Here is a 27,994-nt window from a genome sequence, read left to right as displayed (position 1 = left end):
ATATAAACTGGAAGAGATCATGACATGTCAAGGAGTCTCATCAACTATGACAGTATATCACTAAATGGGAAATGTACAGCAAGGAGATCTGTGTGTATGTGGGACAGGAAGTATAAGGGAAATCTTTATTCCTCTCACTCATGTATTCTGTGATCCTTAGATTGCTCGCCAAGATGAAGCCTACTTTCACAGGGACGTCTATAAAAGGGGTGAGAGCTAGGCTGCTCAGGTTGAGACCTCTGAGGATCCCTAGACTTTGAAGGGATTAGAACAGGGAATCTGGGCATTGGCACTGCCCTAACAAGAGGAATAGGGAACGCGTGATAGATCCACACCCCAGAGTCTCAGGAAGCAGCACAACTATGGAGCCTTGATCCCTGGTGACATCCTAGGGTCCCTTCATCAGCAATCCAGTATGGCACTAGAGAGATGGCTCAGCACGTCAGAGCGTTGGCTCTTCTTCCAGTGGATCCAATTTTGATTCCCAGCACCTACACAGCAACTCACAGTTGTAACTCCAGTCCCAGGAGATCTGATACCCTCTCCTGGCTACTATGGATACCAGGAATGTTAGCAGTGCACAGAGATACACATGAAAAATAGCCACACACAAAAAATAAATAGAAAACTCCCAACATCCTACTCTGAAGTGATCCATGGCTGGGAAAGCTGTCCCATCCTTCCCAGGTATACCCACAATGAACTTTTTACAGAGAGGCAGCTCTCTGATGGGAACAGAAACCACACACACATGGTCTGCCTGCTGGTTAAGGTACCCCAACAGCTGGGCAGTCACAGTTTCTAGGCTACTTGTCAGTGTGTAGTCAGGACAGAAGTCTGGTGGGCAGCAGCTCACCTCTCTTGGGGCAGGTATTCAATTGTACAGGTTATCAGTACCAATGTTCCCCCAAAGTGCCCCCCCAGAAACGTAAGAACACACCCCAAATAGAAATCACCACAGTTGCAGTCACTCACTTGCTTCAAGTATCTACATCACTTCAACACCCACTTATAGTCCGGTTACCCTGGTTCTATCTCCTGTTGGGCTATTTCCTGACCATATCTTATTCATTTGTTTTATGTATGTCAGAACCCTGTCTCTGTCTTCAGACACAGCAGAAGAGGGCATTGGATCCCATTACGGATGGTTGTGAGCCACCATGTGGTTTCTGGGAACTGAACTCAGGATCTCTAGAGGAGCAGTCAGTGCTCTTAACCGCTGAGCCATCTCTCCAGCTCTCCTGACCATATTTTAGCAATTCTCTGAAGCTTATCTCAACTGAGCAATCTCCTCGACTTTTCTAAGGGACCTTTTGTGCTTCTAGTGTCTCCCTCCTTCTCATCTGCTCTTGGGCTTTGGATTAAGGGATTCCCATAAAGGTCTCATTTCTGACCAGGCCGCACTTTTCTTCTTGTCACAGACCGGGTGGCAGGCGTGGTGAGATGCAGAGGCTCTTCATTGCTAGCTCAGGGTAAAAGGCCCAGTGTTCAAATGTATGAGATAGAAAAAAGGCATGCTTTCACTTCCTGACTGGCTGACTCTGTATTATAAATCATTTTTTTAGCCTAGATTTTAAAGAGTGACACGCAACCTCCTCAGCCAAAAAAAGCTCTGCTCTTGTCCTAGTTTGCTGTTATAAATTATTTGCGAGCTGATAACACCCAGCTCGTTATTGCTCCGCTCCTGTCTTCAATGGGTGTAATGACGGCGGACATGGCCTGGCGAAGGATCCGATAGAGGCTCTTATCATTAGCGACAGGAACACAAGCTTGTTTCCGTTGGCCTCTGCCTGGGATGCACTGTGGTGCACGCTGGAAATCGGTCAATGTCAGCTGGATCCGCAGCTCTGAGGCGAGAGGAAGCCAAGAGCCTGGGATGACCTTGTTTCCAGTAATGAGCACTGGTCATGCTAAGAATCTGGAACAACAGGTCGGATGACACTGGGACACTTGGCCTCTGGGATTTTTGAAAGGCATCATTGGTATGCCACGAAACGCATGCATTTAAAGCATGCGGTTTGGTGAAGTTTTGTAATTGTCAACTGTCACCAACACATGAGAGACAACGGCTTCGTCTTAGGGGATTTTCCCAAGCCTCTTGTTTTTGTTTTCTCTCCAATGCAGCCACTTAGTTTAGCATTTTCTTGAATTTCCCATAAATGCAATTATAAGAGTCTTGGACCTTCATTTAGCATAGCTTTGAGACTTCACCACATCGGCATGCAGATCGACAGTTCTACCTTCTGCTCATGGGTATTTCGTTGTATAGATATGCCATGGTTAGGATACCTCAGGTTTGGGTGAATTATGAATCAGGAGTATAGAGGTGGCTCAGTGAGTAAAGGTGCTTGCTGCCAAGCCTGGTGACCCGAGCTTGAACCCCAGGACCCACATAATGGAGTGGAACTGCTGACTCCCACAAATTGTCCTCTGGCCTCATGCATGTGCATATTCACACAATATGCTGTAATAATACGTGCAATATGTCTTGGGGTTTTACTGCTATGAACAGACACCATGGCCAAGGCAACTCATATAAGGACAACATTTAATTGGGGCTGGCTTATAGGTTCAGAGGTTCAGTCCATTATCACCAAGGTGGGAACCAGGCAGGTATGGTGCAGGCAGAGCTGAGAGTTCTACATTTTCATCTGAAGGCTGCTAGTGGAAGACTCACTTCCTTTCCAGGCAACTAGGAAGAGGGTCTTAAAACCCACACCCACAATGACACACCTACTCCAACAAGGCCACACCTATTCCAACAAGGCTACACCTACTCCAACAGGGTCACATCTTCTAATAGTGCTGCTCCCTAGGCTAAGCATATACAAATCGTCACATAGTAATAATAAAATAATAATCAAAGAACACTGTCCAGGCATAGCAGTGTGCACCTGTAATTGGGACACTCAACTGGATGAGTTTCAGGCCAGCCTGGGTTTCATAGCAAGAAGCTATCTCAAAACACCAAAATAAAATAACCTCAGACAGATGAATGGATGGACAGATAGACAGATGGACGGACAAGCAAACATGCACATACACATCTGGATATATGGATAAATGGTTTAGTAGGTAAAGAAACTTGCTGTACAAGTGTGAAGACTGGGATTGGATCTCCAGCACCCACATGAAGCCTGGACGGCATGACTCCCTCTCTGTAATCTCAGATTCAAGGGATGGAGTTGGGGGATCCCTGGAGTGATCTGGCTAGCTGGAATAGCCTATTGGCCAGCTTTCGGTTCAACAGAGAGATCCTGTCTCAAAATAGGGTGAAGAGTGATCAGAAAAGTCACCTGATATCAACCTCAGGCCTCCACAAAGATGTGCACCCATGCAAACACACACACACACACACACACACACACACACACACACACACACACACACACACGTCCCCTAACCACACACCCCAATGTAGCAGAAACATATAAGACTTTAAGATTCACTCTCTTGGGCAAATGCAGAAGCATAGAGCTGCTGAGTCATTTAGTAGACATGTGTTAACCGAGACACCGCAATATTGCCACATGAAGTTGGCTCCAGCTGTTTTCCATCTCTCTCAGGAAAAGTTGAGATTCTCACGTGCCCCCGTCTTTGCCAACACTTGGGAGTGTCAAGCTTCTACCACTGTTGGATGATTTGACTGTGGCTTGTGCTTGCCTTTTCCTGGTGACTGGTGACACTGAACATCTTTCTGAATGCTTTATGCCATTCATGTGTCTTCTTTAGGAGGGCGTTTATTCAATTCTGCCTTTATAAACAACTGTGTTAGCTTACTGGGGGAGGGAGAGGAAGAGGGATCTAGAGAGAAAGAGAGAGTGTGTGAGACAGAGACAGACAGAGAGAGACAGCAGATAGGAAGGCACAGCACAGGTTTCTGTGTTAACACATATCCTTAGGAACCGCAGTCTTTGATTTTTGAATGCAGTTCCCAGGATGCCGCTTGTAAAATGTCCATCATCGGACATCTTGGAGAGTTTGAGTGTGGCTGCCTAGGCCTCATCTGTAGGGTACTTACTATTTAGGAGGTGCTATGTAGTTCCTTACATACAGCTGCATGCTGCATAATGTTTCCATTAACAACAGACACACTCAACAGTGAGCATGAAAGAGCTTAGTAGAGTAGGAAAATCATGGTTGCCTATTGATCTTACATCACAGTTCAATGCATTACTCATGTGAGTATGACAACGCTGGTGTTGACATACCTACTATGCACTCAGTCATCTACAAGCACAGCACATACAGCCATGTGTAGGAACTAATATTGGTGAAAACCATAACTGGTGATGTAACTGGCTTGTGTACTCACTGCATTTTAAAGGATCATGGAGGGTTACACCCCGACTCCTGAGAGTGTGGTGATGGAAAACAGTGCCCGTGTTATGTCAGTAGCAACAGCAAACACTCTGTCGAGTCTCTTGATGACATCATTTTCTCCTATGCTTGATTCAACCTCATGTTATTTTGTTTATTACAGTCCCAAGAGTAGTAGAATACACATGCACACACACACATACACACACACACGCACATACACACACGCGCACATACACACACGCATAGACACATGCACATGTACATACACAGAAATATATACACAGACATATACATAGACATACATGCACACACATAGACACACACAGAGAAATGTACACACAGACACACACATACAGACACATAGACACACAGACACACAGAGATACATACAGACACAGACACACACACATACACAAAGACACATATGGACACACACACAGAAAGACAGACACAGAAATATACACACAGACATATACACAGATACACATGCACACACAGAGACACACAGACACATACACAGATTCAGACACATAGACATACACATAGATACGTGCATACACAGACACACACACATACTGACACAGACACATAGACACATATACACACACAGACACAAATACACACACACACACAGATACACACAGACACACACACACACATACAGACACAGACAGACAGACAGACACATACACAGTCACAGACATGTACACAGACACACATACACACAGACACTTACACAGACACAAAGACAGGCAGACTCACCCCCACGCCCCCCACACAATTGCCTGGGTGTGCAGTAGGACATGTCATCTGAGTTGTATGGTATAGTCTATGATGCTTGCTGAGGCTCATTTCTCGGAGCCTGTTTCTGTCAGTAAGTGGCACACGGCCATGTTGCATTTCTCATCCTTACAATGGTCCTGTGGGTACCATTCTTATTTGTTTTCCAGGTGAAGAAACCAAAGCCCTGAAAGAAAATGTATAACTCTCACCAGCACACATTGGGTCAGCGGCAATGTAGGCTGGCTTAGGCATCACTTCTTCCCCTTGCTGTATCTTCCCCAAATCATATGGCATCATCTTTTAAGAAGCCACATACCCAGTATTCCGGGAGCCCAGAGTTGAGAGTGACTAACACTGACGGCTTAGCTTTCATTCATACCACAGGAATGAAGCCCACACCCTACAGAAAACAGCATCTCACAAGTCTGTTCCCCTTAGAGACAGGACATCACAGAAAACGCAGAACAGAGGCAGATGCCAGCCCGAGCGCCTCAAGGAGTAGCCTTCCTGTTGCTGCGGTTGATGGGATTGGTGGTGTTGTTCAGCTAGCATTTCCCTGTTCTCTTTTAAACAGTTAGGATCGCCTTGCCCTGCCCTGGATGCCAGTCATGCTGTGGCTCCTTGGACGTGGAAATGTAGGCAGAAATAGCAAGGGGTCTGTTCCCAGTCAGAGACTCAAGGTCCCTTCAGAACTGCTGGGTCCTGCCTTGGCAACAAGCCAGAGGAGCCAGGCAGAGAACGCTCTGCTCATCCTGAGCTCCAGATTGAGAACACTTAATAACAAGAGCCTCGATATGATAGTATGGGGATGGGGAAGCCCCTTAGGAGAGGTGGTGGTGCTCTTAGGAGGTGGGGACTAATGACAGACTACTAGCCCTTCACCCTGGGAAAAGATTAGACTAAGTGGGTTAGTAGGTTGTTATGAAGCAAGTTTGTTTTCTTACTTTACTCGTTTCATGTCTTGCTCTCTCATCATGGTTCTCTCTCGCTCTCTCTTTCTCTCTTTCTCCCTCTCCCCTCTGCTCTCCCTCCCCTTCCCCTCTTTCTCTCTTTCATGAGGACTCACTCACCTCACCATGAAGTCCTCACCGGAAGCCGATGTTACCATCACGCCTTCAGACTTTGGGGAACATAAGCAGAAGGACCCCTTTCTTAAAGACTCTACTGGTAGGCATTCTGGGGCAACAAGGCTAAGGGTCCTCTTATGCTTTTGACATGAGAGAGACAAGGGCTCCCCAGACCGTAGCACTTGGGAACAGGAAATAATATCACCCCATCATGCAATGAGGAAGAGGCGAGAAGACAAATTTTCAGCGTGACTCCAAGTAGGATTTATACTTCTTGGAGGGTGAGTATACTCTGGTTGTTGCCAGTGTGGTCCAGTTTGGGAACCCAGGCAAATGTACACCCAAGTCTACCCAGCTTGGGCAGTATAGGAATGGGTTTAAATTCAGGTTCAATGCCTATTGGGAAGGACTTTAGCATCTTCACCAAGAAGGGGAACACCATGCCCAGCCCCTTCCCATTTCAGATCAGCCATGAAGAAGAAGGTATTGATGAAGTCAGTCCCACTGTCTACCTGGAGTGTTTAGACACAGGAACCTGGCAGAGGCGTTAGCCACCGAGGCAAAGCTCATCTTTAACCATTCTGTTCCATACATTGAGGAAGAAGTCACGAGGCTTCCTGAAAATAGTGATTAGCTTTTGATCCCACAGACAGAGAATCTAGGGGTTCCAGGGCCACAAGCGGTGTGGAGTAAGACAGGGCTGCCTGACAGGAAGAAGAGATTTCTGTTCCAGAGAACACTGTTGACTATTTTTAAACTCAAGCTTATGGATGACACAGAATGGAACCTCCCATCCAAAAGATATCCAGATGGCCAAGACCTTTACAGAGGGCACAAAGCCAGACTAACACTCCTGTGCCTATTGCCTAGTCTGATATGGATCTTCAGATATCAGACTCACCCACAGATATAATATAAATACCAGGGTGATTCCTCTCGACTAGTCTACATTGTATAAGTACATGTTAGGTCATCTCAAGATCAAGACAGATATGAATAGAAGAAAACAATGTATATATTGTCACAGATTGATGAAGAAAAGGCCACTAGGCACCCAGCTAGGCATTAGAAGTTTGTATGTGTGGGAGATCTCATACAAAACTCCATGGTGATGTTGTGGCAGATTCAGGATATAGCTGTTGCCCTGTGCAAAAGAGGTGATATCAAGAGAAGAATCAAGGGGGCCAAGTGGTTAACCCCTAAAAGAGCCAGAGGAACTGATTTTGTTTTGGGGGGACCACATTAAATATCAGGACCTAGAAGGCATATTTACCACAACTGTAGCCACTTCAAGATGTACAAGAAAGAGAGCTCACAGCTGGAGAGCAGCATATTATATGGCGGGTTGTTGAGGTCTTTGATATGCCCCATCTGGCCTCAGAGAATCACAGTATAAACAGGCTTTTGCTGATGCCAGGGAGAATTGGGGGCCTGCTTTAGGCAATGGGGTAGCACCTGGTGCATTATGGGATGGAGTCATCAGGCTCTGGGATGAGTCTGGCTACCTCTCTGCTAAGTGGAGTGAAGCAGCATCCATGTGGTGAGCTGCATTGCAAATACCAGAGGGTTATGGAAACCCTGACCACTGCTCATTGTGATTGTGTCTGAGGTGAATGACCCTCCCCTTCCGGCTGAGTTCTGTTGGAAAAGTTTGCCCTGGTACCTGGGTTTGCTCCAGGAACCATGATCCCAAGCAGGACCAGTGTGAGGCCTCTGAGCAGAAAGAGAGGACTCCCCTTGGAGACATTCCAAAGGACCCAAAGACAGGGAAGGAAACAGAAGCAGCTGGTGGAGAAAATTTGCCAACAGCAGGAGGTGCTGAAGGCTATGCTCATCTGCTCCCAAGCTCATACCCTTTTGAAGTGACCATCAGACCTCCTGCTGAAGAACTCTTGTGTGGGGACCTTTGTATCCTGCCACCCCTCTACTGGCCGTGACCAAGAATGTTCTGAGAAGACTCCATTCTATCCAAGCTCCCACAACAACCCACAAAGGCTCCTACTAGTGTCCCCAAACCTGTGCACTGATACCCCAACTAGCGGCCAGTACCTTCAGACTGATACAGCCACCTGAGGTACCCCACTCCCAAACCTAAAAGTCCTTCTGTAAAGACTGTACCCTGGCCCACTCTTTACTCCTTGAGGAGTAAAGACAGTGATGGTCTTTACTCCTCAACTCCAAGGGCCTCAGGGGAAGAGGACTGGGCAGACTTAAGAGAGCTCAGAAAGATAAAGGGTACCTGTGGAGGTGGGTGTGACCAGGGAGTGGTATACAGAACTTGCCACAGCCGTGGGGGTGGTGGGAATGTGGGACCATGGAAGGTGAAGTCTAATGACATGTCCATGACCACTAGGTGGAGAAAGTCAGTGATGGATGATGTTTGGTTGATAAAGCCACCTCTGGAGTGCCAGAGGCCTGACAGACAGAGGAAGGGCGAAGGAAGAAGAGTCTATGGTGCTCCAGACTTGCCCTACACCTCCAACTATCTCCACTGAGCCTGATACCACTGCTTCAGGCATCAGGAACGCCATGTTCCAGCTTCCTTATGACTGCTTATGGTATCCCTGCCTCTGAGTTTCCCCATCTTGGTTTCTTTGAAGAATATTTGAAGTCATATGAGGCACAGCTCCAGAATCTGCCCCATCTGCCAGAGCTACGCCAAACTACTGGCCAAGGCTTTAGAGAAGAACCTGTCCACATTCCAGGTAAAGCTCAGTGCGTGAGAAAGAGCTGAGGACTAGTATCCCGGCATTACTGCAAAAGGGCAGAAGGAAGCTGTGGTTCCAACTTGGGCTTGCTCGGGGTCTCGACTAGAGAGCTTAGGCAACGGTTTAGTGGCCTGGCCTCATCCCAGCCAGACCAAACCTGACTCTGCCCTTGTACTGCTATTTCCATGTGTATAACTAGTTTTGGGAATCCTCCAAGCCATAAAATGAGATCTAGCCATCTTGGCAGAACATATGCATGAGTTTGAGACAAGGTGCTGGGTATGTGAGTAGAAACTGGTAAGAAGACCAGGAAAAGGCAGGAGAAATTCAACATGATGGAAGAGGAGGAGGATTGCAGAGGCCCTCTGCAAAGGCCACACCAGCGTCTCTGCTATTTTCTGGTGTCAGTCCTAATACCTGTCGTGGGGCTTTCAGGTTTCAGGGGTTTCTAGATAAAAGAGTCTCTCTCTGTCCAGTCTCTTCTGCCTAGGTAAGTGTCCTGGTCAACGTTCCATTGCCATGAAGAGATAACATGATCATGGCAACTCTTATAAAAGAAAGTGTTTTACTGGGGCTGGCTTACAGTTTCAGAGGTTTAGTCCATCATCATCATGATGGGGACCCTGGGGGCAGGTGTGGAGTAGCTGAGAGCAGTAGCTGAGAGCTACATCCTGATTCACAGGCTGAAAGACAGAACCTCTTAAAAAACATAGGTAAGGGTTTTTTATAAAAACCCCAAAGCCCACCTCCAGTGACACACTTCCTCCAACATGGCCACCCTTCTGAATCCTTCTAGTCCCATTCAAGAGTTCTACTTCCTGGTGACTAAGCATCCAAATATATAAGCCTATGATGGCCATTTTTTTATTTGCACCACCACAATAATGTAACAATGTTGTTCAAATTCTTTTAAACTTGCAATCTTAAAGATAGCATCTAGGAAGAGACCTTTTGGTTTATTTCTGCACATACTCAGTATGGGAGAGTTTGACCTCAAACTCTCATCCACCCTACACCTACAATCTGGCGAGCTCTGTTCTGTTCCCCACAACTACACTGCTGGTCCCCAACGTCTGATGGCCTGGTGTGGCTTTCCCCTTACACTGGAGTGAAGGTGACACACACACACTCACTAGAAGCTAAACTTTGAGCTTTGGATTTCAACCTTTTCCTAGCTAGTGATAGTTGGCAAGATCATACAGCTGTGAACCACAGTTCTGTCAGCCATGAGGGGAAGCAACTGATGACTTACAACATCCTATGTGGCCAAGCTGAGATGTTCTGTTGGTCCGGCATGTTGCAGGCATTACAACTTTCAGGATTTCCACCTTAGCAGAGTTAACAGAATGTAACCCCACTGTAAGGTGATGGATATCTGTAATCTTAGTAAATACTCACATGCAGCATGTCACTGTACGTTAAATAGGAGGGAGATTGTGATGGCCCTGGAAACCTAGCTCTCTTAGGGTTTTTATTGTTATGAACAGACACCATGACCAGAGCAACTCTTATAAGGACAACATTTGATTGGGGCTGGCTTACAGGTTCAGTCCATTATCATCAAGGTGATACGCATGGCAGCATCCAGGTAGGCATGGTGCAGAAGCTGAGAGTTCTACATCTTCATCTGAAGGCTGCTAGCAGAATACTGACTTCCAGTCAGCTAGAATGAGGGTCTTAAAGTCCACACCCACAGGGACATACCCATTTCAACAAGGCCACACCTACTCCAACAAGGCCACACCCACTTCAACAAGGCCTCACTTCCTAATAGTGCCACTCTCTGGGCCAAGCATATGCAAGCCATCACAATAGCCATCTACATTCTAAATAACTGTCCCTACAGGTGTGTAGCTCCCATCCCTCATCAAAGAAGCTTCCCTTTACACCAGACAGAGACCATTCAGAAAAACCTCAATGGATCAAAATGCAAGGGAGAACTGACCACGTGGCGCACAACCCAAATCGCTTCACGGACATCACAACCTACACGTAAGGCTCGCTCAGAATATCTCTAGCATTCATGAGATTTGCCTACAAGGCACAACCTCGAAACTGGCTTCTGTTTGCATGATGTGTAACAAATGAAGCGGCTCAGCTCATTCGGGGGTACAACTTATCAACTACAAGATGAGTAAGTGGACATCTTTGTAGCAGTGCAAGGACCGGCTCTTGAAAGGGACAGTGCTCCAGCCCCAGATCCTCTCAGCATGAATTGTCTTGCTGAGGGGAAAACATGGAACGCTATCTTTACTGACCATGCTGACACTATTGAATAGCCGAGAGACCCTAAACTAACCCTCAGCTGCCTTATCAATGCTAAACTTTGTTTCCACCAAGAGTAGTTCAAAATATGCAATTAATTTAATAATTTTGAATGATGGTTTTATCTATAGCAATCTGTAGTAATATATGTATTATCTATTGGGGTTTGTGTGATAAAAAAATCTAAGGGAACAAAATTTTATAACTACAGTCCCTTAAGTACTCAAAATTGTTGACTTTTTCTTTAATGACTATATTATAACCCTCAGTTGGTCACATGTCTACACATAATTTCCAGTGACAACAGGTATTGCTTGTTATCTCCAAACAACACAAGGCAAACACACAGCACTGGTATTTCTCTTCTCTCTTTCTCCCTCTGTCTCACTCTCTGTCTGTCTCTCTCTCTGTATCTGTATCTCTCTCTCTGAGTGTGTGTATGTCTGGGTGTGATAATTCATATGCATTCAAATACATACCCATATGTAATTCAGATCTGTAACTTAATGGCAATAAATGGTTTACATATTTGCTCAAAAAAAAAAAAAGTCAGAGGACCAGAGAGTCTACTGTGAGATCGTGCTTTCTACCTATGACAGGGGAGCTATAGTCAGAAAACTCACCAACACAGCTTCCTAAACAAGACCTGAGCAATGAGAATACCAGCTGACACGTCAATGTAGAATGTGAAGCTACCATGTGACACACCACTAGATGAAGAACCACTGGCACCTAACAACTGCCAAGAGATGGAAAATTAGTCTTCCTGGGATTGAGCTCCCTGACTGGCTATCCAGTATCAGGCAGCCATCCCTGAAATCATAGGGTACATGAAACAGTGAATGGACTCAGCAAGTTGTATTTCTATCTGTGTATTTACTATGTGTGTGTGTGTGTGTGTGTGTGTGTGTGTGTGTGTGTAATAATTAAAGAAGAGAAGGCCATGAATTTGAGTTTGAGAGGGAGAATGGAGGAGAACATAGGATGGGTTGGAGGATGGAGATAAGGGGGAGAAATATGCAATTATATTTCATTCAAAAATTAAAATATTAATGTTTAAATATTTATGTGTGTATCTTCAGAAGCCAGAAGAAGGTGTCAGATCCTTTGGAGCTAGAATTACAGGCAGTTGGGAGCTACCAAGTGTGGGGCCAGGGAACAGAACTTGGGACCTCTGGAAGAGCAGCAAGCACTCATGGTCGCTGAGTGATTTGTCCAAACCCAGTATGCTATTTTTTTTTAAAACTAACTTGGCTCCTTCTTGCCCAGCACAATGCCTTTCAGAGTCATCTGAGTTGTATTCCTGTCTCGGTCCTTCTTGCCATCGAATGATTTTCTACTATATGAACGAACAACACAGCTGGTTTATCTACCCACTGAAGGATAGTCATGTGGTTTCTGGGATGAGTCATTATGGATTACAGAGTGGACACAAACACTGTTTCTAGTTCGTAAGTGAAATTTTCAGTTCTCTGCAGTAAATAATACAGGAGCAGGAGGGTTGGCTCCCAGGGAAGGTGCATATTCACTTTTATAAGCAACTATCAACCTTCTTCTCCAAAGTGCCTCCCTCTCTCTCACTAGCGACTTTCACATGGGCCAGTGGTTCTAAGTCCAGACATGGTCCTCCACTTTGAGCGCCTGCGCTCCAGCCATGGCAGTGTGGTTGGCTTACATCCCAGCTCTCCTAAGAAATGTGCGGTGGTGTTTTATTGGGGTTTCCACTTGCATTAGTTAGTATCTTGTATAATGATATGGCACATTTGGTGTGTGAGTGTGTGTGTGTGTGAGTGCACGCGTGCACTTGCTTGTGTGTCCCAGCACACCTATGGGGGTCAGAGGACAAATCTGTGGAGTGAGCTCTTTCCTGCCACCTGTAGGGAGTTTCCAGAGAGGCTTGTGGGCAGGAACCTTACCCACGGAGCCACTTCACTGGCTCTCTCTCCTCTTCAACTTTTATCTGCATTTCTTGTTCCTTGCTGCTAAGTTACATTCTGGGTACAAGTTCTTTAGAAAATATGGGATTTTCCAATGTTTTCTCTAAACCATAGCTCTCCCCTCCTCTCCCCTCCCCTTCTCTCCTCTCCTCTCCTCTCCTCTCCTCCCTTCTCCTCTCCCCTCCCCTCCTCTCCTCTCCTCTCCTCATCTCTTCTCCCCTCCTCCCTTTTATACCTCCCCCTCCCCCTGTCTTCCTCCCATGCCCTCCACCCTGAACCTTCCCTTTTCTTTGGCTTATACTTTTGGTGCTAGACCCAAGGTCATACAATTTTCTCTTAGAGTTTCATGCATTTTCTAGTTCAATTGATGGTCTATTTTGAGTTGAGCATTGATTTATATTTCATGAAATTTTTTTCAATATCATTACACTCTTTTCTGCATCAGTTGCATAATAATATGGGGTTTCTATATATTAAAGCGATAGATTGTACTCAGTCATTTCTAATACTAAACAGTCTTGCATTCCTTAGATAAATTGTACTTGATTGTAACTTTACTACTCCTGGACACACACATACACACACACACACACACAAAGAGAGACACAAAAAGACAGAGACAGAGACAGAGACACAAAATTACCAGTGCTGTGTGTTTGCCTTGTGTTGTTTGGCGGGACAAGGTCTTATGTAGTCCGGGTGGGTCTCACACACATAATCCTCCTATCTCAGCTCCTGAGTGCTGAGGTTACAGGTATGCACTACTACATCTAGCTGGCTCACCAACTTTTCCTTCTTTTTTGTGACAGGGTCTTTCTGTGTAGCCTTGGCTGTCCTGGAACTCCCTCTGTAGACCAAGCTGGCCTTGAACTCAGAGATCCACTGGCCTCTGCCTCCCAAGTGCTGGGATTAAAGGTGTACCACATTTTTTTTTTTTAAGTTGAGGAATGTTCTGTCTGAATTCACAAGGGACATTGTCCTTAGTTTGTTTCCTCATTTGCTCAATGGGTAATGCAGCCCTCATAAAATAAGCTGGAACATGTTTCCTCCTCTTTTCATTTCTACAGAGCACTGCATACAGAGGGAGGGATTTCTTCCTTCGATATTTGGCAGAATTCAGAATTCATCAATTAAACCATCTGGATCTGGGTTTTTATAGTTTCCATTTGTAACTTCAAATCAATGTACCAGCAAACTCCGCTGGCTCTCTGATCAACTGTGTAAGTCTGGTTGCTTGTGGTTATCAAACTACCGCTCCATCTCATCTGAACTTATATGGACACAGCTGGTCACAGAACTTCCTTATGACCTTTTTAATGTCAGAAGGCTGTGTAGTGGTGCGTCTTCTTTTGTTCTCATTACTAACGACTCATATCTCAATCTCAATGCCAATTTGCTTGATTCTTTCCAAAAAAACATCTCCTCTCTGCTTAGCCAACTTTTCTGTCTTCTTGTTTATCTGTTTTATTTTTCAATGTTGTCGATTTATGTTATTCTTCTCTTTAAAGATAAGGACTTACTATATATACCTGGAAGGCCTAGAACTCACTTTGTGATAAGGTTGGACTTGAACTCACAGAGGTCTGCTTTCCTTTCCCTTCCTGATGCTGTGATTGAAAGCATGGGCCACCGTGGCTGACTGTGTTTATTCTCTGAATTTATTTTGTTCTTCTATTTCTCTGCTCTCTGGGTGCGCAGGACAGAAATCAACACCAGGAATCTTCCTTAATTGCTCTCTTCCTTATCTTTTGAGACAAAGCCTCTTGCTAACCTGTGAGCTTATTGGTTCAGACAGGCTGGCTGGCCAGTGAGATGTAGGGAGCCACCTATTTTGGCCCCTGATCCCTAGTGATGGATACCTGGCTTTTACATGGGTGCTAGGGGCAGAATTCTGAACTCAAGTCCTCATGTTAGTACAGTAGGCACTTTACTAACTGAGCCACCTCCTGGCCTTGATTCTCTGTGTGTGTGTGTGTGTGTGTGTGTGTGTGTGTGTGTGTACACCTGTCTGTCTGAATATGAATTTGAGCTAGCGTCTTAACGGATGAGCCATCTTTCCAGGCCCCACTGTTATGGTGGGAGTTAGGACGTGCTTCCACCTTTTTTTTCTAACGTGGACATCTAATGCTGCAGGGTTCTCTCTGGGTGCTCAGCAGCTGCAGCACACAGCCCCTGGAATGCATTTACCATTTCATTCAGTCAACACGGTCTCCAATACTCCTTGTGACTTCCTTTTTGATCCGTGGGTTCCTTGGGAGTTTGTTTTTTAATTTCTAAGCTCCAGAGATTATCTTTCCTGAAAAAAAAATTTTCTGTTTCTAATTTAATTTTGCTTCATTTGGATTTCTCTACACTTGTTTTATGAAGCAACATTTGGTCTCTTTTGGTATGGGTTCAATAGGTACTTGAAAATCGGGTTCCGATGCTGCTGCTGGGTGAGGTGTACTAGAAATGTCAATCAGCTTAGCATCTCCACGCATCTCAGCTCACTGGCTCGTGACTGAGAACAGCACAAGGAAGTCTCCCATTGGTTCCTTAGGTTGTGCTGCCCAGGCTTGGAAGCTCTTGCTTTTCAGTGTGTATAGACACACACTGTACGATTTCAATAGAATTGATATCTTTTCTTGGCGATTTGATCTTTTACCTCTATGTAACAGCATCTTCCTGGTAATGTTTTGTGTGCTAACATATGCTTTGATATCACTTTGGCTTTTTTTTTTTTTAAATTATGCCTCTGCCTCCCAAGTGCTGGGATTAAAGGTGTTCACCCACCACCGCCCGGCCCAACCTACTTATAGGATCAGGTTTTCGTTAAGTGTCATATGACAGCATGAATTTGTTTGTTTGTTTGTTTGTTTGTTTGTTAAGTTTTTTATTTTATTTTTTTACCATTCTGCTTGATGGCAAGACCCAAGTACTGAAGATGTCACATGCTTTGGACATGGGACTTGGAGAAATCAAGCTGGTATTGACCTGGAAGCTTTCTCCCTGCTGACTAGAGTTCATTGTACCAAGACTGAAGAAAAACTAGCCATGGTCTTACAGAGCTGTGAACTCTCAGAGCTACAATTACATCTAACCTGGCAAGACATGCCTATGGGTACAGCCATGTCATAAATATTATCAGAGTAACCAATCACTCCACAGAAGGAAACTTATGCCTGGTACTGAAAATCTGACCAGAACCCCAGGGCTGGTCACAGGCTCCAGGGGTGACCTCCTTGTTCTTACAGGGGTGATCTCTTTGCCTTGCTTTTGTTAAATGGACACTGTATCAAGCTGTCTTCTAAAAATGTTATCGTTTATACTCATAGATTTCTGCAGCTTTCTGTCTGTCCTTGGAGAAGTGTCTTTGTGGGGTGGGTGGTTAATATGAAGATCCACAGCAGGTCGACGTGCAGAGAACGGGTGTCTGGGGAGCGATCAGGCACAGATGGAACATCTGTATCACAGCACTTGTGCCAAGGCTCAGGAGACATTGCAGAAGCGGAGGGAGAAAGGTTGGGAGAGTCCGAGGAAGCACAGCCATAGGTACTCCCTAGCGTCGATGGGGAAGAGGCACACGAGCCTCAAATCCTCAGTGAGGAGCTCTTAGTAATTGAGGACTACTAGGTAAAGAGAGTTAGTTTTCTTTGGGGATATTGTGCTGGAGAGTTTTATGTCCACTCGACACAAGTCATCTGGAAGGAACGAACCTCAATAAAGAGATGCTTCCAGAAGACGGGATTGTAGGCAAGCCAGTAGGGTATTTTCTTAGTTAGTGATCAATGGGGGAAGCCCAGGCCATTGTGGGTGGGGCCATCTGGGCTGGTGGTCCCAGGTTCCATAAGAAAGCAGGCTGAGCAAGCCAGTCAGCAGTGCCCCTCCATGTCTTCATTTGAGTTCTTGTCCTGACTTCTTCCAATGATGAATAGCTATATAGAAGTGTAAGCCCTAATAAATCTTCTCTTCCTCAAATTGCTCTTTGGAGATGGTGTTTCACCGTGGCAATAGAAACTCTAATTAAGACAAGTATGATCGCTGGGAGGCTGACCAATGCTTCAGCAAATGGACCCGCATGTGTGCGTACATGGGTAACATTATCTGGACTCAATGGGTTATAAAAATAATAAGAGGGCATGAAGTAGGAGGGGGACATGGGGAAGGGGTGAGGAAGAATTGAAGATTAGGGCAGGATATGAGCAAAAGTATACACATAGTATGAAATTATCAAAGACTATATAAAATGTAATAATAAAATAATAATAATAATAATAATAATAATAATAATAATAATAATAATAATAAAGTGGACCTGGAGAGATGGGTCACTGGTTCAGAGTGTGTATCAGGTATGGCAGAGTGAGTTTGGGCCTCAGTGCCCATGTATTCAGGCAGCTCACAAATGCCTGTAACTCCAGCGCCAGAGGATCTGATGCCTCTGACCTCCACCAGCATGTGCACTCTGTGCACACACACAACACAGACACATACACCTAATTAGAAATAACATCTACAAACCACATTATGACAATCTGTGTCACATTTAGATACTTTATATTTGAATGTATTTGTGTGCCTGTGCGCATGTGTGTGTGCTTGCTTCTCTCCCCACCTCCCTCTCTCCTCTCTGTGTGTGTGTGTGTGTGTGTGTGTGTGTGTGGGTGGGTGGGTGGGTGGGGTTTAAGATATCCATGCTTGGGTTTAATATATCATTCTACAATCTGTTTTCTGTTTGTTCACTCTTTCTTTTTGGTTGTTGTCCCTGCTTGCCTTTTCTATCTTCTTTTGAATTATATATTCATCTAACATTCCTTCATATTTCTCTGTAACATGTGTAGCAAAAATTCTAGGGATTGTACAATAGGAACTTATCTTTTCAGCACCTGTTTAGTGCATGTGAAAGTTTACTCTGTGTGTTTCTCTTTATTGCTTTCTCGGTTTACAATGTATCTACAGTGTATCTTCTTAAGTGCTCTGCATACAGAGATACTAAGCACCGATAAGCTTGGAGATCATGCTGCTTTAACGCGTCAGACATCATTCTCTCCAGTAAGCTGCCATTTCCATCCTTTATCCCCCATACTTGTCTCTGTCTGATATTATTTCCTTCCTCTTGGTGACACCTTAGCAGCTCTTCTTTAGTGGGTCTCCTGACAGCCTGGTCTCCTTTCTTGGATGTCATCTTCTCTTAGTGTCATCCCTGAATGACATTTTCATTGGATGTAGCATTTAGGATTAACAGTTTTCCTTTGACACTTAAAAAAATACTGTGCCACGTCTAGAATCTTCTGTGGTTTCTGGTGAGGACACTACACTGCTTTTCCAGATCAGTCCCATGGGATTAGTAGTCTTGGATTCTAGGTATAGGTCTATCCTAAAGCTATGCTATGAGAGTCTATGGGGTGCTATCAAGCTTGGGGAACAACAAGCTCAGAAACTCACAGCCAGATTTAGAGTCATTTTCCTCCTCCCAAGAGCTCTGCCCAGTACTTCGGTTCCCAGTATTCCCCCTTTCATTCTTTTGTTTAAAAAGTTGGCTCCTTGTTTATTCTTCCCTGCCTTATACCTCCTATGCTGACATCTGTATTTGGGGCCAAGCAGTATGGAAACAGAGAGGGTGAGAAAACCATCAGGTTTCAACAGCTCCTCTGACTGGAGAAGAGGCTCCTGTTTGTCAGCACCCCGTGCATCCCCATAGCTCCTGCTACTACTGCGGCTGCCACAGCAGACAATTGCTTTAATGGTGGGGAGAAATGGGATGAGAACAGGAAAGCTCAGGTATCACTTCACTGCATCCGAGCATCAGGAGACCCTGCTGTGTTAGAAAGCCTCTCTGTCCTTGGAACCTCACTTCTGGGTCTGGGTCCACACTGAATCTAGGACAGGAAAACCTGGATGGCAAACAAAACTGAGCCTAATGCTAGGGCTTCCAAAAGAGATGCCTCCTCGATCTGGCATGTTAATTGCTTTTTGTAGACCTTAAAGATCTGGCCCACCCATTTGACTAGGTCTACAGCCATGTTCAATGTGATGGATGTGATGGATCCCTGGGAAGAACTGACTACGCCTAACCAGAATCCAGAATCCTCAACACATTTTTATAAAGAGAGTCTATAAAAGACCCATGGGAATCAAAGGGTGGGAAGGGATCAAAGAATTGGTGAGCCTGGCATTGGGGACTTTGAAGGCCTTCTTGAAGGGGTTACTTTGTCAGTAGTTATGGGAGACCCTTAGGAAACACATTTCTGGTGGCTTTTGCACTAAGAGATGGGGAAATAAGCCAAGCATTCCTGTCTTTCCATGGCATTTCTGTGACAATTTGGTTTGAGCTAATGTTTACAATACATCACTAATAAGCAGCCATGATAAAACATCTATGAACACATCAGTTTGCTGGATGTATAACCTCATCCAGGTTAGGTTTTGACCCTGTGAGGTAGGTGGCATTGCTTTAACCCTTTTCATGTTGGGGTCCTTGTATGGGAGAATGTATTAAGAATAGTTAATACTAAGCAGGGTGTGGTGGCACACACTTTTGATCTGACCATTGGGAGGTGGTAGCTGGAGGATAAGGAGTTCAGAGTCATCCTTGGCTACATAATGAGTTTGAGGAAGCCAACCTGTGCTACATGAGATCTGTCCTCAAAAAGAAAAAAGCAAACAGCATGAATAGTTAATTTCTAAAATATAGATGCGTCGATGTGTCTTAATATCTTGGATACCTTCCAAGAGACTAAACTTTTGCAGACCTCACAAGTGAGTTAATAATATGCCCTGAGATCATCCAAGACAATGTACTCAACCTGTTAGCCTACTGTGTACTCAGCCTATTTAAGTGTGACTTGCCTGTAAGAGAGCAATATAATCAACCTTACCGTGCCTTGGATTTTCTATGCAATCAGCCTTTACAACCTAAGCTAATGCATAGCTTTAATCTTAACTTAGGTACTCTTCCATGCCCCTGATCCAGAATAATTTATATGTGCCACTGTCTGTTGTGGTAATGATCTGCTTAATTCAGCCAACAGGCTAGAAGCAACTTTAAACAAATGTCCCATAAATGTTGGGGACAACATGTGGATCTAGGTTGGTAACGTCTGTTTGTAGTTTTGAGAGTAATTCTGGGTCAGTTGGGATTAGTAAAGTAACTTCTCTCCTTGTAAAAGCCTTCTGAGGCCTTCTGAAGAGCAAGTCCTCATTCATCTCCTGTTCTATGCTTTATGTACTGTTCAGTGAATACAGCACAAAGTCGTGTGTTAAGGATGGGCAACCCAGACTTATACTGACAGACAAAAGGGACCTTAGGCATACACAACAGGCAATGCAGATGGGCCAGAACAGCAAAGTAGACAGATGGAAGACTCAGGGACAATTAAAATTTGTGTACCTTCTTAGTAAACTATTCTAAGATATGTCTCTCTCCCCCCTCCTCCTTCCCTGTCCCCCTTTCTCTCCTTCCTTCCCTCTTCCATTCCTTAGTGGATATCAACACACTTATCCTTTAAGTTCTGTCTATATTGGGATATTCTGCCACATTTTACCTGCCTAACAGCTTCCTGTTACAAGAAGAGGTCCTCCCAGGTACAAGTTCTGTAAGCTGAGCAAATTAAATCTGTATAGAAAGCATTTTGGAAATAGACTCAACTCTCTTTTCTAGGCTCCACAGACCCTGAAATCACACGCGCAGGTGTGGATTACAGCTGCAGAAGGAGAATAAATTATTTTGCTTGCTTTTTTGTTTTGTTTTTGTTTTTTGTTTTTTGTTTTTTTAAATTGAAAGATATCAATTAGGTATTCACAGGCAACACCCAAAGATGGAACTGGACATGCGATATTCACAAGCATGAAATAAATTTGAAACATCCCCCACATTAATACTGTCCTGTCCATGAAAGATGAGCTTTTTGGAAGAATGCACTGAACATGTTCACCAATATTAACAAAAACCTTATGAACAGTCCTACTAAAACTAGATCAAATACTAGGGAAGACTTGATGGTAAATGTACTCAAATGTTAAACATGGCCATCTGGGGCTTGCTGGGGTTTGGTTTAGTGGGTAAGATTGCTAGAGCAACAAAAGGACTTGGGTCTGGATCCCCAGTACCTACATAAAAGGCAGTGAACATCAGTGAACCCAGGGCTCGGAGGGAGAGACAGGAGGATGTCTGGGACTTGATCTAAGCTCTAGGTTCAGTGAGAGACCCTGCCTCACAAAGTAAGATGGAGAACTACAAGAAGACATCCATTGCTAACCTCTGGCCTCCGTATGCAAGCATACACATGTGTACCTAGGTATGCATACACATGTGTACCTAGATATGCATACACATGTGTACCTATGTATGCATACACACACGACTATGTACACATACATAAATAAAATTTAAGGGCAGCCATCTAAGTAGTGGCATTATAAGTGATCTTTAAATACTTTGATTTTTTTTTCAAATGCTGCTTTTCTAGCCTTCCTGTATACAGAGGGTTGCAATTAAGTCAATGTATCTGCTGCATAAGACAATGTGGGTCCAAGGGCCTTCTATTCAGAGTTATTTATGGAAATGGGAAAGAACATGGTCAGAACAGCTCATTTTGTTTTTGCTGTATTTTTTTCCTAGATTAAGATTTAATGGCAAAATTGTAGGTAAATGACCAACTCTTGCTTGCTAGATGATGTCTTAGCATCTTTAACGGCATAGTCTAAACTTGTTTGGGGGAACATTTGTAGAGATTACTCCCCCAAACACATTTTGGGTAACTCAAACACAAAGAAAGGTCCACTGAAGGTCAATGTGGTTCCCATGATTTGCTGCCCTGGGCGCTGTGACTTGACACACTGCATTTTGTAACTCAGGCTGTAGCTCATAGGCTTAAGCAGTTTGTGGAAGAAGATGCCAGCTAGGTTTTAGGGCAGACAATTCCATGTGGGGCAAGATGGGTCAGGTCACTGCCAACTGAGGCAAAGTTTGAGAATTCACTGTGACTTCTCTGCAGGTTTGGCTGGCAATCTGGAGTGGCCTCGGGGCCATTTCTCCCCTCCTGAGATGGTACAGGGACATCTTTCTTCTTAACTACCATTTTCAGAAATATCGTCTGGGTCCCAATGGGAAGCTGGCCTAATTTCATAGTGACTCTTAGTTAACACACACACAGGCCTCATTTAACTTGGGTGTGCTCCTTAGCAGCTTGTCACTAAAATCCTGAAGGGAATGGATGGCCCTGCCCAAAGAAAGATGCTCTGTTCAAGAAGGTGGACTTCTGGCCACTTAACTTGAGTTCACTGAGCTTGCTTTTAAATAAATTATTCTTTACCTCAGATGCCCCAGAGAGATTCTGGGTTTCCCTGAGCCAAGGCAGCCCCAGGTTTCCAAACTTTACAGGCACACATTTCTGATGACAGTCCTCTTTAGTCAAAAGAACAGAACCCAGCAAGGTAGGAGATGAAAGACCCCAGAGGAGGGAGCCCCCTTTCCCACTCTGCTGTTACTGGGCCACGGGAAGAATTAGTATTCTGCCTGCAAGCACAGCTCCACTTTCCCCTTTGTTTTGAGGACAGAATCACTCATCTGGAAATTACAGGGTAATATTAATGAATCCCGAGTCCTGTTACCGCCCTGTTCTTGCGATGCCTGCTGCTGCTGCCTCTGCCGTAATCACCATCCAAACACACAGAGGAAGCCTCAACAATGGCTAACTGTCATTTTTACCCCACAGTGGAACATATGATCATATCCATAAAACCAAGTCCAAAGCCTAGGATAGGAAATCACAGCAAAATTAGCATCCGAGATCCAACTGCAGCCACAGCCCAGAGCTCAGGGATGGGCCCTTGCGTTCTGCCCGATGCCGGTAGGCGTGGTACTCTGCAAGCTTGTGGGCTCAGAGTCTTCCATGCTGGCTACAGCTTTCTGCCTGTGAGACTTTCCATTCAGACCTATGTTGATTATGGCCAAAGAAACCATGTAAATGAAACAAGATCAGCCCGTGCAAAAGCAGTTGTCGAGAAGGCAGAGCGCCCACATCCGGTTGCTCTCCTGGCTTCGCCTCACTGACTGTGGGCTCTAGTTTCTTCTTTATGACTGTTTCCACGATTGCTTCCCATCATGTGCCCTTTGAAGGGAGAATAGTGCTGTGTGCCTTCTTCCCCAGCATTCAGTTGCTTACTGTATAACTCAGTTAACGAAAACGAGAAGGTCTGTCTTAGTTTGGGTTTTACTGCTATGAACAGACTCCACGACCAAAGCAACTCTTATCAAGGGAATCATTTAATTGGGGCTGGCTCACGGCTTCAGAGGTTCAGTCAATTGCCGTGAAGGTGAGAAACATGGCAGTGTGAGGAGGCATGATGCTAGAGAAGAAGCTGAGTTCTACATGTCGTTCCAAAGGCAACTAGAAGACTGTCTGCCAAGCAGCTAGGAGGAGGGTCTCAAAGCCCACTCCGACAGTGACACACTTCCTCTAACAAGGCCACACCTCCTGACAGTGCCGCTCTCTGGGCCAAACATTGAAACATGTGAGTCTATGGGGCCCACACCTGTTCAAACCACTACATGGTCCTAGTCATTGGGCCACATCCTTCTCTTCTACCCGGGAACTAAGAAGAAGCAATACACCTGGGAATGGCTAACCCTTTCCCTCACGCATGGCTACCTCAGTGTAGTGGAAGGGCCAGATTTCTTGCTTGCCCAGTTTGAATGACTTCTGTTTGCCCAAACCATGCTGAGACTAAGGACTAAGGATCAAAGAATAAACAAGAGTTCAGCTCACATTTCAGATCCGGCAATCCCTCTACTGAGAACCCTGAACCAGCTAATCTTTCCGGACATTCTTGATTTTCTTGAATAAGGTACAGCAAAGCCATAGCCTCGCCCCCTCCTCTCATCTCAAATAAATGCCTGGACTTACGGAAGCAACTTCCTAGTCAAGTGAAAGAGGAGAGCATGTATTTCTTCAACCCCAGGACAGAGGGTGAGGGGGACATCCACTGTTCATTAGCAACATGTGAAGCAAAACAGTTGCATGATGCAGAAAAGCTGTAGATGCTCGGGTTCTTTAAGCAAAAGCAATGGCCAACACTTACTGCCCTGCCCCTTGAACACAAAGCAAAGTGAAGGGAGCAGCTTCTACTCGAGTGTGGAAGGAGGTCAGGTGTATTGAGATTTGATCCCTGCGGCTACTGGTGGACTGCAAAATCCCAGGTCCTAGGGTTTCTCTACTGTAATTAGGAACAGTAATTCCTATACAGGGATTCCAGGAGAATGGGAGAGGACCCGTGGGTCAAGTGCTCAGGTGTGCTAAGGGGCCTATATACCTTAGCTGTCTCACATGGATGCTGAGCTGTGCATACACACTGAATGCCTGTGACCGTCTCAGAAGGAAGCCGTGACTCTTGTCACCCCATTTCACAGTAGATGAACCTGAGGTTAAAAGTGGTTTAGTGGCCTAACAATACACACACACACACACACACACACACACACACACACACAGACACACACATGCTCTATCTCTACCCACTACCCACTATCTAGTTCTCCCTACAGGAGCCCAAACAGCAAAAACCTCTAGAGGAATAGCTGGAACCCAGCCTGTCTGCGAGAGAAGCCCATGAGAGAAGGCAAGAATATGCAAGAGTATGCACGGCCGGTCTGGTTGAGTATAGCTGGTCTCCACTAACTGGTAGGTTCTTCTTTTTCCCACCTTATAGTCCCCTCCCCACTCAACCACTAAATAGAAGAGAAACAAAGATCAGAGAGAGAGAGAGAGAGAGAGAGAGAGAGAGAGAGAGAGAGAGAGAGAGAGAGAGAGAGAGATCCCTGAATCTAATTTCTTCTTCAAGCACGACTGCTAACAAACCACAACCAACACCCCTTGACAACCAGCAACCACCCACCTGGCCTATCAGACCCCTAGCATTTATCTACCCCCTGAAAAGTTCCCAGAAGTCACACCCTTGCAGAAACTATTTCCAGGTGGCAGACCAAGCCTCTGCCGGATCATAAGGCAAATTACAATCAGCTGCTGTGGAGCAGCCCCGCAGCCCCACACCTGGGATCAAGACAAAAACACATTCCTATAATATGTCTGTGTCTTTAAAAAGAACCCAAAATTCCAGAACTGTCATTACAGTCAGGTTCGTTCATTTACTTGTTTGAGGGACACCAACAGACTTTGCAAACCTTATAGCTTATGACCTACGGTTGCGAAGCATTTCCAGGGGAGGCTGAGATTCCCAGGGTCAGGTGAAGGACCCAGAACTTGCTGCTTCAGAATAAGCTCAAGAGTTCCGGGCCTCTCTGTTGACTGTTTTTGCAGATGCTTGTACATATGGGAGAGTGGAGATAAATGTAAAATAACCTCATGTGTGTGAGATTTAGGTGCTTCCTAGAGTCCTAACTGCCTCAGAACACATAGACTATGTTCAAAAGCGATGCCTGGCCTGCCACGTCCTACTCCTCACTCTGACCACATCTAAGCTGCCAGCCAACACACTGACCTTTTGCAAATATAAATACAAGGAGAGGTTAAAACAGTCCAGACTCCCTCATTCTTGTAGATTCAGACTGAGCAACTTGGTGAGTGGCTGTGGACTGGTGTCTCTCGTGGCTTTCTCCTGAGGGGACAGTTGCTCTTGAGGCACCACAAGGGGCGATCTCTGGGGATCTCAACTGTTTGCAAGTCAATCACCAAGTTCTATGGAGGGAAGTACACATGTCCTTTAGCTCTACAGGTACATGAGGTGGTCTACAGTAGAGTACAGAGTATTGTCCCATAGAGTGTAGAAAAGATCCGCATGAGATCGGAGGGGAAGGGCTTGTCTGTGGGCCTGTAATGACCATTCCCCTGACTAGCATTTCATGCTTCTCTCTACTGCTGCTTTGTCCCTTGCACCCCCATGATCTGCAGTGAGCCCTATCGCTCATCACTTGTGCATTCCGGCGGGAACTGACTTCACTTACTCTCGTTTTCTCCGTTCACCAAGTTTCTCATGGCAATTACACACTTGGGTGGGTTGTGCCACACTGATGACCACTTTTGACCTTCGACCCCAACTTCTTGACTACCTTGAACACAGTAGGTATTCAGTGAATACCCATAAAGGAGTAAACATAGGTAGGGTTGTAGGTGCTTCAACATAATGATTTACCAGGCTAGTAAATCCTGACTGTTCAACCACCGTACAAGGAGTCACAACACAGCTACTTCGAAGATGAAGAAACTAAGCTAATGTCAAAACGGTGTTCAGCCACTGCCCACTCAGTAACAACTGAATGTGGACAGAGTAATAGTGGGCTAGTGAGAATGCTCTTGCTCTTCACAGTCAGGCAGCACCCTGACATCACCACCAGGGCTTGAACACAGGCTTGTTCAAGTGAGGCTCCCATCAGTCTGCCTCACTGAGCAGCACCTGCCCTGTAAAAGCAGAAACTGGAGGCCTCTGGATGGAGACCATGGTCAACAGGATAACCCATAGGCACACTAAAAACACTGACTTCTTGCCAAATCTCACACAATGACAACTTCACTGGTGAGGAGCAAATCTTAAAGCCATCGTGAAATGTTTAAGGGAGAGAGTGTAGTTGCATCCCACAGCTGCTTGCCATGTTGAGTTTAATAGTGTATAAGTGTCTCATGCACACCGTGAGGTGGGGACAGTTCCCACTTACCTCTTTGCTCTATCCTTCTCATCTTCGTCCATTAGAGTTTCTACGCAGTTTGGCCTGCTAAATAGAACAGAAAAAAGGATCTGATGATTACAGTCTGCTTCTAGATCTTTCTTACAGGTCCTGATGGTTGTTACTACTTTAGTCTTATCTAATATATACACTTTAACCCAGTGATTCTTGACCTTACAGGCCACAGCACTCTGCTGTGTGCCCAAAACGTACTGAGGGTTCCAAAGTGTTCTTGTCCATGTGAGTTTAAACAGACATGCTTTGATTCAAGCGTTCATGCCATTAGGGGTCAGGTACAGGCATGCCTAACCTGACAGGGTAGCACACTATTGGAACAACCTGCTTTGGAACCACACAACCAAATGAAATTGCCATAAACTCTTAGGATTGCACTGAGGAGATGGCTCAAGTGTTTGTTAGGCAAGCATGAGGATCTGAGTTCGGTATTTAGTATTTGTGAGCATGTTAATGTGTCTCTAAACCCCAACACTGGGGAACACAAGGAAGTGGACCCTAGGGACTCTCTGGATAGCCAGTCTAGCTGAAACACTAAGCTCCAGGTTCAATGAGGGGCCTTATGGTGGCAGGAAGGTGGATAACAATATAGGAAAGCTATATCAACCTCTGTCTTCCATATGTGCCTAATAGGCACAAACACCAACCCACACGTGTACATACGTAACACACACCTCATAGTGTCTCAGGTATTTTTATGACTTTTGTATTGGACCACATTGACAGATGCCTGTGAGTTTAAAAGTGAATGTATTTGGTATTATCAGAGTGATGTTGAAATAGCTTCTTGAAAAATTCATTGTAGTCTTGGAGAATTAGTCTTTGTTTTTTTAAAGCAAACAATTATTATTTTTCAAAACCAGATCTAGGTAGCTCCTGGTCACATGTTGAGAATTGTCCCAGGGTCCCTTCTCAATGAAACAGTGTTTCCATCTCAAACTGGACACTAGAAAGCTGCTCTTGCTGGATGTTCATGATGTCCTAGGGATGCTGCACTTGACTTTGTCCATCCCGAGATATAAACCCCCTACCTAATGCATGACCAGGAGGACTCAGCCCCACAGAAGTGTGATTCATAGTCCTTCCTTAAAGCTCATGAATGTAGAAGATTCCACACCAGTCCAGGAATGTTCACATATTCTATTCCCCAAGTCCCCAGGGCCTAGCTCACCCCAGCCTCACCCTCATCTTGTGTTCCTCACCAGACATCTAAACTCCATACTTGGCAAATGTACCAGC

At 45.1% G+C, this 27,994-nt stretch overlaps 1 protein-coding gene across 2 annotated transcripts in view; it reads right to left on the bottom strand.

Moving 5' to 3' along the window:
• The window catches only part of Npas2 (neuronal PAS domain protein 2), a 185,537-nt gene that overhangs the window by 81,742 nt on the left and 75,801 nt on the right, over window positions 1-27,994 (bottom strand). For both annotated transcript variants that reach the window (XM_031367287.1, XM_031367288.1), the window contains exon 2: window positions 26,732-26,788. In XM_031367287.1, coding sequence (XP_031223147.1) covers window positions 26,732-26,763 — 32 coding nt within the window. In that variant the 5' untranslated portion in view covers window positions 26,764-26,788. The remainder of the gene's footprint in view (window positions 1-26,731; window positions 26,789-27,994) is intronic.

This window comes from Mastomys coucha, unplaced genomic scaffold (assembly GCF_008632895.1).
Source record: "Mastomys coucha isolate ucsf_1 unplaced genomic scaffold, UCSF_Mcou_1 pScaffold14, whole genome shotgun sequence".
Taxonomy (NCBI): Eukaryota; Metazoa; Chordata; class Mammalia; order Rodentia; family Muridae; genus Mastomys; species Mastomys coucha.
Note: the sequence above shows the minus strand (reverse complement) of the source record. Positions and strands in the feature narration are given on the sequence as shown.